General features: G+C 39.2%; 1 protein-coding gene across 2 annotated transcripts in view; it reads right to left on the bottom strand.

The window, feature by feature from the left end:
* Window positions 1–8,009: 8,009 nt before the first annotated feature.
* atrnl1b (attractin-like 1b) overlaps window positions 8,010–11,071 on the bottom strand; it is a 110,600-nt gene continuing 107,538 nt past the window's right edge. For both annotated transcript variants that reach the window (XM_083557282.1, XM_083557283.1), the window contains one exon: window positions 8,010–10,403. In XM_083557282.1, coding sequence (XP_083413408.1) covers window positions 10,279–10,403 — 125 coding nt within the window. In that variant the 3' untranslated portion in view covers window positions 8,010–10,278. The remainder of the gene's footprint in view (window positions 10,404–11,071) is intronic.

The following is an 11,071-nucleotide window of genomic DNA, read 5'->3' as shown; positions in this document are numbered from 1 at the left end:
CCTAAGAGTTAAGGTTACCAATTAGAGGGGTGTATAAGTGGTGGTCAGCTGAGAATCACAGCCGTGAATCACATGCCCAACACACACACACACACACACACACACACACACACACACACACACACACACACATAATCTAATGACCATGGCTGTCCATCTGCTCAGCTAGAACAGTAAGACACTAAGTCATCTGAGCACTGATTTAGGAGAATTATCCAGATTCCCATTTCTGCTCAGTTATTCCATTCAGAACAAAAAGGCAGAAATCCAGCAGATGCCATGGGATCTTTTTAGCACGTTAAACTTCACTACAGTTGACAGTTAAATAATGTGTCATAAAAACACTGGCTATTGCTTTGTCTCAGTTTCCCTCTCGCTGGTAGTTAAATAAAAGTATTTGTTTAAGCAGGAGCAACATTCATAAATCACACCATATAAGCAGATTAGAAATCAATAATAGTTTTAATAGTGATGTGGAAGTGCACCATGGATAGTATGCGACTCCATGTCAAAGGAGGGTGCACACATTTATTCACATAGAGGTTACATTTAATGTAGCTAATCCAATTACTGGCATGTTTTAGGGAGGTTGAGGCAAACCAGATAATGTAGAAGAAACTCAGACATAAAGAGAACATGCAAATATCTAAGTGATAATGACATTGTCATAGTGTCATAAAAAATATGTTTTTATCTGGCAGACTTGGGTATAAGGACGAGGCTGGTGTTTCAGCATAGCAGGATGTTTTCGTGTTTTAACTCCCCTCAGGGCTTTAGGTCTGTATTACCTGGATTGAAATATTGTGTTGCGGTGACTCGATGCTGCCTCGGTGTCGGTCTGCCTGCTCTGCTTATCAGCCTGTTTTAACTCTAACTCCTAGCAGGCAGGATTAAGCGATAATAAGGGGCGCAGAGTGATTGTCAGTCAGATCACATCTGTTTGTTGCACCAGGGACAATAACACAAGGACACAGTCTGTCCCCATTACATACAATGGATAAACGGAGTCGTTCCGTTTTCCTTTTTTCCCCCCACACATTTTTGTATATACTGTAATTTGTTGCTGGGAAATTCCTTTGTAAGACACTGCAATTTGTCTGCTAGTGTTGTTTTGTAAATATAATTTTAAATTAAAAGCTGCCCAGAACAGAAAGTCAAACATAAAAAATGATTTGCAGACATTTCAGTGATGTTCTAAATTAAACATTATATCAGTAGTTTAAAATGTAGCAGCTTTAGACAATAAATATTTAAGAACCTTTTTAAGTAAAGAACATCGAACACTACAGGAAAGAATCAATTGAGGAAAGTAGAGGAGAGGAGAGGAGAGGAGAGGAGAGGAGAGGAGAGGAGAGGAGAGGAGAGGAGAGGAGAGGAGAGGAGAGGAGTGGAGAAGAGAGGAGAGGAGTAGAGGAGTGGAGAAGAGAGGAGAGGAAAGGCGAGGAGAAGAGAAGAGAGAAGAGGAGATGAGAGGGGGAGAGGAAAGGAAAGGAGATGAGAGGAGGAGAGGAGAGGAAAGGAGAGGAGAGGAGAGGAGAGGAGAGGAGAGGAGAGGAAAGGAAAGGAAAGGAAAGGAAAGGAAAGGAAAGGAAAGGAAAGGAAAAAAGGAAAGGAAAGGAAAGGAAAGGAAAGGAAAGGAAAGGAGAAGAGAGGAGAGGAGAGGAGAGGAGAGGAGAGGAGAGGAGAGGAGAGGAGGAGTGGAGAAGAGAGGAGAGGAGGAGAGGAGTGGAGAAGAGAGGAGAAGAGAGGAGAGGAGGAGAGGAGTGGAGAAGAGAGGAGAAGAGAGGAGAGGAGTAGAGGAGAAGAGAAGAGAGAAGAGGAGATGAGAGGGGGAGAGGAAAGGAGAGGAGAAGAGAGGAGGGGAGATGAGAGGAGGAGAGGAGAGGAGAGGAAAGGAGAGGAAAGGAAAGGAAAGGAAAGGAAAGGAGAAGAGAAGAGAGGAGAGGAGAGAGGAGAGGAGAGGAAAGGAAAGGAAAGGAGATGAGAGGAGGAGAGGAAAGGAAAGGAAAGGAAAGGAAAGGAAAGGAAAGGAAAGGAGCACAGAAGAGAGCAGAGGAGAGGAACAATTTGCTGCTGCTCTGTCAGTGCTAGCTATTTAGGGTTGAAAGTAACAGTAGGCATCAGACTGTTTACATTGCATTGAAGCGATGCTCTCAAATAAAATTAAAAAATGAAAGAAAAGAAAAAAGAAAACAGAGGCGAGATTTAATATGATCTTACGAGCCTATTGTGAGGATTCCAAATGCTTCATTGTACTTGCACAGCTTGCCAGATTTGCATCGGCTCTGTTATGAGCTGTGAAACCAAATGAAAAGCAAAAATGATACGGTGGCAAATAAATGAATAACGTGCCTGATTTATCTCGGGTAGCTGTTCAATGAGAAAGCAGCCCTGATTAGAAGGAAACATGTTTCTTTGTACAAGTATATCAATAGCAACAGCAAAACCTCGATGCTTAGAAAGAGACGGAGAGAGCGAGGGAGAGAGAAAGTGACCCGTCGCCCTGAGATAATGACTTTCTTCAAATAAAGGGAAGGAGCCAAGCAGGAGAGATGATGTAATCAGAGTGTACTGTCTGCTATGAGAGAGGAAATTATATCTAATTAATTCACCTCTGACCTCAGTGCCTGACATCACCCACATTTTCACAGAACTCTTTCCCCTAACCCTTACTGCAGCACTCACCTTTACCTTTCCACAGAAAAGTAGTTTTTCCAACATAAACACTTTGCTTTTTTAATGCTATTGTGTGCAGTAAATGTCAGGCTGCGTGTATCTGGTTTGAGAGATCTAGCGAGAGCATGTGTGCAGAGATGATTTCTCCTCAGAGTTGGAGACAGGTAATAAGCCGGGATAAGAATTTGACTTACTGATAATGTTGACAATGTTTGACCCCATTTTAGCAAACTCTGAACTAAAGAGTGAGACAGCTCTTCACTCTTACTACACAAGAATACCGAGTGACTGAGATGTGCTCAGAAAGTCAAGTGAAGCTCAGCTGAAATGAATCAGCTAAAAATAAATATGGGGGAAAATGAACCAGAGGAATTTTTACAAATGTTTAAGACTGACTACATCTGCTTCATGCACAAAGTTATCAAAGATGATTATTTTTTTTTTTTTTTTAACAGATGAGAGAAAAGAGAAAAATGACGAATCCAATCTTTAATGTTATGAAAGAGTCTTAACCTTCCACAATGTCTTCAAATTTGGTAATTGAGCAAATTGCTAAACTGATCTCGAATACTTGCAGCTCTCATGAAAAATCACTACTCACAGATCATCCATTCACCTCAAAAGCCATGATTTCACTAAGCACACACTAGCGACAAGTGCAACACATCAGAAGACGTGCTTTAAACAAGCACCAATCTGGTGGAGGAAAAAAACATGTTGAACGCTGCTAAAGAGGTTCCTAAGCTGGGCTCAGAGACACAGGACACATAAGGCAAATAAGGGACGTATTGTTCTTGTAAACAAGAATAATGAGTCTGTATAGTGCACATCCTCCACATTCATATAAGGCAACTAAAATGGCGGAGGATAAGTAAAGCCTTTGTGTCCACATCAACTATATCTATGCAGCCTGCAAGTATGAAAAAAAAAGAGCAGACGTTGAGAGGGAAATGACAGTGGCACACTGAGAGCTCAGCCAGGGCATGGATCTGCTTAGCAAGGTCAGCTGTTTGTCAATTTCCAACCAGAGGTCGTGGCTCGGTTCAGGAGGCACTCAAGGAAGTTTGAATAAAAGAAGCGTCTGAGAGCGCAGGCAGAAAACAAAGCAGAACAAAGGGCAAGCTAAGCACATATGCAATATTCCAAAGAAGAGTTTGTACAACCTGAGGGGAGAAGGAAAATTACTATGTAGGAGTTGTTGCATGATTGACCACGAGCGCATTTCACTTCACAGGAACTGACTGCTCAGCCTACGCTCTTAGGTAAAATACTGCTCTGCAAGATGGCATTTCCATCAAATACTCAACAGGGTGCTTGAGTAAATGTACTTTCGCTTTAAAGCCAGTGTTCTCTTCCGGTCAAAATGTCTTGTTTGAACTTTTATTTATTTATATTTTATTTTTTTAACTAAAGGTGGAACATCTGTACACATTTCTTTTTATCACTTAGCTTAAAAATATTGCATAGAGATACTACAAATAATGATTTAATGTTTGTACTGCTGCTTTAAATATCCTGTATATGATCAGTCTTGTGTATAATGTTTTGTTGTTGTTGTTGTTGTGTCATCTTGGTAAATCTCTGTGGTATAGGCAGAATAATACTTGTTGGTTTTCTTCTAAGTGATAACAAGCCACCTTAAGAGTGGATAATTTTTTTTTTTTAGAAATGCATGGTGTGTTGTGCATCATTCCATACAGAATTCATATTTGTTTTACACTTTATGGACAAAAGTACTGGGATATGACTTTGCCAGTCACATGTGGATTTACTGCTAAACTTGGAGACACACAATTGTATAGGATGCCTATAGATGCGGTAGCATTAAATTTTTCCTACACTTGAATTTGGAAACTCAAACCTGTTCCAGCATGACAATGTCCCTGTGCTCAAGGCAAACTTAATAAAGATACTGTGTACATGTGTAATTGTAGTGGAAGATCTTGCATGGCCTGCTATAAAAGCTCTGACCTCAATCCTGTTGGAATGAACCTTTGGGATGAATTGGAATACTGACTGCACCCCAGACCTTACATCCATACCTGACATTTCCACAACCACACTCCAAAATCTAGTGGTAAACCCTTCCAGAAGTGGTTATTATAACAGCTCATGGGCACTAAATGTGGAATCGAATGTACAGAAACACAAATATTATGGTCAGGTGTCCACAAGCTTTTGTACATTCGGTGTCTATATAATGCAGGGACATAAGCTGGGACAAAATGATTTGCTGCTAAGTAGTGATAATATCAAGATTAAATGCTCTATAATAAAATAAGATTTGCTACACTACAGGTAAACTTTGCTGAGCTCAGATCACTCAAATAGTTGTGTTACAGCAAAGCTTGCTTTTTTAACTAGGGAAGAAAAAGAGAAAGAAAGACAGATATTTACGGCTTTATGTGATTTTGGCACCAAAAGATAAGTGAAATAGCCGAGCCATCGCTCAGCGTCTGTCTCCCCCTCTGTATTAGCTGTAAGCCACACACTCATTAATATCTCTTAATGTTAGCAGCAGACACCTTGATTTACAGTGGCCACGTCCTGAAGCTATAAGAGCAGAGGGATCCCTCACTCCACTCGTCTACTGACACATCCATCCGAGACACACAGCAATTCGGAACACACACTCGCGTGAGTTATAACGCTGCTACAGCTAGATTCATTTCCATGAAAATGCTATTTGATGCTCATTCCTGAAAAAAGAAGTGAGGAGAGAGTGTGAGGGGAAGATGCATTTCCATCTTAATGTTTTATGAATTTTAAGACCGTCGGAAAGACAGAATGCAAAACGTCACGTTTCCATCAGCAGCTGTTAGCAGAGTATTCTGAAGTGAGGCATCTAAAATGGTGTAATCAAAAGAGTGGCAAGCAAACAGGCACACACACACACACACACACACACACAATAATAAAATGTCTTTCCTCTTTTCATGGCACTACTATATGAGCAAATACAAAACAGACAAAAAGCCCACTACAGAAAGAGGTTTTTAAAAAATTAAATAGTAAAATATTTATCATTCAGTCATCGTGTGGCCAATAAAAATATTTATGAGACAAACAACAAGGTCAGATTTTGTGAACTGAATAGAAATGACTGGCCAAAAAAAAAAAAAAAAAAAGATTTTATGGGAATAAAATTACTTCGTGTCTTTCGTTTTTTTTTTTTTATCATGAGATTTTTTTGATAAACATTTTTTATGTTCTTAAAGATCATTAGCTACATCATGAAAAGGGAAAACTTATTTGTATGTCAAATTTATTACTTTTAACTGCACTATGTGGACACCAGACAATAAGGTTCGTACTGTATGTGTTTTAGGAATGGCCTATTCCACATTTATAATATCCTCCACTCTTTTGGAAAGACGTTCCATTAGATTTTGGAGAGGCTTGCGCAGATTTGTTCTAATTCAGCCACAAGGGTGTTAGTAAAGTCAGGTACTGATGTGGGGTGAGGAGGCCTGGGATGCAGTGTTCCAATTTATTCCAAAGGTGGTCAAGATGTCAGAGCTCTACAGCAGGCCACTCAAGATCTTCAAATCCATCTCATGTAAACCAAATCTTCGTGGAGTTTGCTTTGTGCACAGGGGCGTTATCATGCTGGAACATGTTTGGGATCTCATAGATTAAGTGGAGAGAAGATTTTATGATCCCCAATACATATCCAATACAATGACCATGGTGTGGTAACAATTTGGGGTAGAAACACAAATGGCAAAAAAGTCAGGTGTCCAAGTGTTCAGGACTCTGTAGTTCTTCAGCGACAGTCTGCGCACATCCTCTAATGTGCATAGAGCTATGCACTCTGCTCCCCGGAGTGTGTTTATGGACATTAGTCAGCAGTGACAGCTCACTCTGTCTCCGTCACTTTGAGTAACATTTACACCTGAGCAGACTCCCTGTCTAATTAGAGTCTAGTGACACACATGCGGTAAAGCACAAAGGTCTGAGTAATTTTCGGGAAAGACAGAATGTCCCGGAACTCATCAACTCACCTTCTGCATAAGAATACCAAGTACAAAAAGGAAAAGACACAGACATTTACGTCCTCATTTGTAGCTGTCAGGATTAGGACATACTGTTTCTTTGGAGTAACAAACCAATACCACAAGAATGCTGTTCAGTTTCAGGGTTGCCAGGTCTGACTTATGAACAGCGTATAAACCAGTTAAAATAAGAAATGATCATGTATTTTCCAGGCAATAAACACTTTCTCTGCACTTTATGATGAACACCTGTAGACCTGCTCCTTCACATGATTATTTATCCAGTCATCCAGGTGTGAATCCTGCAGAAACCAGCCATCAAGTTACGCTCACATCAGCTATCAGAACGGGGGGAAATGTGAGGTCAGTGATTGTGATTTTGGTATGATTGTTAAATATATTTTTATAATCTCCAGAGTTTACTTAAATGGTCCAATAATAATAATAATAATAATAATAATAAATCAGTGTGTCCAATATTTGTGCAGATGAAAACACCTACTTGTTGAAAAAGATGAATAAATATTGAAGAAAGACGACAGTAACTCGGATGACCAAAATGCATCTCAAAATGCACAACACACAGCACCCTGAGGCAGAAACCACTTCTGTCAGCCAATAAAGCTAAAGCTGCAGTGAGCATAGGCTCACTAAACCTGGACTGTCAAAGAATGGAAAAAAAACAAAGCCTGGTCTGATCAATCTCCATTCTGCTGAGGCACATAAAGATCAGGGTCTATATTTGGCACCAACAACATAAATCCATAAACCCAACCTGTCTTTTGTCAGCAATCCCGGCTGGTGCAGGAGTTGAAATGCTTTAAGCACACTTTAGGCCTATTAATACCAATCAATCATCACCTTAAAGCCACAACCTAATTGAATATTATTACTGAGAATATGCAAACGATCGTAGTCACAATTTAATTATCTTCTTATGGCTACTTCTATAAAGATAATTGAACATGTCACAAAACAAAAGTGATCTCAAAATGGTTTTATGAACATGACAATAAGAAGAATGTTCTCCAACTGAACCTGGAAGAGCACCTTTTGAATGTGGTAGAACAGAGAATTTGCACCTGAAAAATCCTCAGGATTTGTTCATACAGTGAAGTACAGAGAGGAGATGGAACGCTATCCATCTCACCCCCAAAACGAAATCATCCACTGATTGGCTGTTGCAGTAGCGGGTTGTCGACTTGCTTGTTTTTTTTTTTTTTTATCACACAATATTAACGGATTAAAGGATTCTTTTTGCATTTTCATAAAAACACACTATTTGAAAAAATGCATGCAATAAGTCAAACTTCCCAAGCAGAGACAATTTACAAGAGACAAGGTAACACAAGTAAAGATTTATCACAGACCTGGCAACACTGTTTAAGCTTAAACTGTATGTGAGAATATTATTGACATGCTTTACCTAAAAACAGATTTCTGGATCAGCCCAAAGAGTGCAAAACATCAGTGGCCCTATGAATCGTGTTTTATTTTTTTCCAGTCCATCTTTAAAATACACTGAAAATAAATGATATGCACTAAAGAATGTGTTTCATTCATATTCCACATTTTGTGAGACTTTACAGTGAGATTCCTGTGTAATGGGACTGTACATTGTGCTCCTACTGCATACAACTACTTGCATTCAAAAGCAGGCTTAAAATAAAAAAAATAAAAAATCCTGATCAAAACAGAAGTCATGTTCACAGACGACTTTCTGAAAGTAACTACAAATGCCCAGAGTAGTCTCCTCGAGCAGCTGCAATAAACTGCAACTGTATGGAAAATAAGAAAAAACTGGTTAATAAAGCTAGATACAGGACTTCAATGACTAAAGTACAAAACAGAGGTATTACACAAGAATCAGTTATCAAAACAAAACTAACATTTCTTTTTCACAAACATTGCAAAAGACAAGTTCATCATCATCATCATCATCATCATTAATCACCTCCACAATGGGCATTGTACAAAGGATGGACCCTAAAAGAAATGTGTGGCCTTTTTTATGTTCTTTATTAAAAACAGAAACAAGAATAAAAACAAAATTGGAACAAAAACCATTAGAACACCGAGCTGAAGAAGCAATGATTCACATTTGACATGTTTGTGTGCTACACAAACGTATGAGGCGAAGAGCGTTGTACACTTCCTTGCATGTGTTGTTCTTCAGGTCCTGCGGTGGTAATATTGCTAATGGCTCTCTCAGCTGGAGGGAAAAAGTGCATGAGCTGTGGAAAAGTCTGTCCTAGTGGAATTCCTGTGAGACCAGGATGAAGTAGGTGGAGTTAACTTCCATGACTGCAAGTCTCGAGTAGACCAGCAGTGTCCTTAAACAAAGCCCACCTGCTGCATTCACAATATGTGAAACGTAAAAGACCAACAATCCATTACAATGCAATGTTTTACCACAAGGCCACGAGATGATCCTCTTTTCATTCAGTACCAAATCACTCTCGAAAAAAAAAAAAAGGAGGAAAAGAACATTAAGACAAAAGCTTCCCTAGCCGTTAAATCATTAGAATACTATACAACTGATTCCCGGTATTACATCTCATTCTGGTGAGTTCGTCATTTTAGCGTCTGTTTCTACGACTGGCAGATGAGGAGCTGTGTTCTCCCAAACTTGGTTTTATATTCTAACTCATTAGAAAAAAGAAAATTCATTTTTTTTTTTTTTGACTTAACAACTTTTAAAGCATATAGTGTGTATGACATGCAAAAGCTTTGCAGGAAAAGCGGACAGATGAAACATAGAAACTTTGCTAGTATATGTTATTTTAGTCAAACATGATCGGTTTTTCCCGAATCTTTATTATTTATATATATATATATATATATATATATATATATATATATATATAACCAGCAGCAAAAGTTCATTAGCTTAGACAAACCTAACAGCTCTTCTGTGCTACAGATGACAGAACGTGTTGGATTTAAAATACAAAAGCTCAACTGGCTACAAATGCAGTTAATGGTAAATAAGAAGCTGTTTAGCAAACACAGAGTCTACTTGGCAAGCAAAGAAACGGGCTTTTCACCCATATACAATACCGTGGAAAGTCTATAACGTCACCTGTGAAAGGCTCTACTGCTGAGAAAGCAGTGTACATCACACACGTCCTCACTCTGTCCTCACTGAGAAAAAAGGTAAAAACCTTTTAAAACGAGGGGAATGGCAGTCTGGCAGCTGCGAGTGGGAGGAGTCAACACATTTTTTCCTCCCTTCAGAAGAGGTCACAACTAGAGCCTTGAATCTCAAACAGTACTGAATTTAGAGACTTTAGAGAAAAAGTTTAGGCTCTGTCAGACAGGACTTGTGGTGTGATATGTAAAAGATCTGCAGAAGAAATAGTGAAATGTGCTGGGAGACCCATGTGCTGGAGTGCAGGAGGAGTTTGATACAGGTGTAGTGTTAAGGAGGAGGAGGAGGAGGAGGAGGACAAAGCACTCTGCTACCTAGCAAAACCCCATCAGCGGGGGCCTCTCTGTGGAAACAGGTGGTGCCGGGGACCCGCAGCAGTGGAACACGGCACAGCTCTTTGGAGGGAGAAAAAAAAAGAAGTCCAGATAAAGATGGCAGCCTCAGAGGATGTGCGTCTCACACACAGGTGCCTTGATGAGCTGTAGGCAGAGCTTTGCGGTTCTTTAAACCTGGATTCTTCTCTTTAAAATCCATGGGCTTCTGCTGGGAGGTGTCGATCAGCGCACTAGCTATAGCAATACCTGCAAATAATACACACAAAAAAGAGAAAGAAAGAAAACACACGGTTACATAGCTGCTGGACTCCAATCATACCAAGCAAAAGCCCACACATAATCATTACCATAATATGAAAGAAATGAACATTTCAAAGCAAGCTTATAATTCATAACCAAGGCAGAGGTTGTGTAAACCATGTTTAGTTATTAGGAATTGCAATTCAAATTTTTCTTGTGCGTTTTAGATACAAGTTCCAAAATTAGCTCACAGGAGAAAAATCAGACCAGGAACAGAAAAAATTTTACTCACATAAGCAGCTTCACTTTGTGCAACTAGACACTGCTTAAAATACTTAAAATACAATGCTGTGATGTAGCGAGAACACGTGAACTTGAGCCTATTTTATAAAATAGATAAAATGCAAAAAATTGTACTCCTGAAACAAACATCTAAATCTAAACTTTACCCTGTCAAAACCACCCTGTCAAATCCACACTGACTAACAGTTTACAGACACATTTTCTGTCAGAAAAACACCTTTTGATAATGATTACATTTCACATTCACCTGAGAAATTAAAATCTAGGACTGGGATTTTCCCAATGATCTGGTGTAAAACAAAGCAAAAAATCATTCAAGTACATCACCTTTTTTTTTTTTTTTTTTAAATCAATTTTTCCTTTTTTGTGCT

This window comes from Silurus aristotelis, assembly GCF_946808225.1.
Source record: "Silurus aristotelis genome assembly, chromosome: 12".
NCBI lineage: Eukaryota > Metazoa > Chordata > Actinopteri > Siluriformes > Siluridae > Silurus > Silurus aristotelis.
This window is presented reverse-complemented; position numbering and strand designations above follow the sequence as displayed.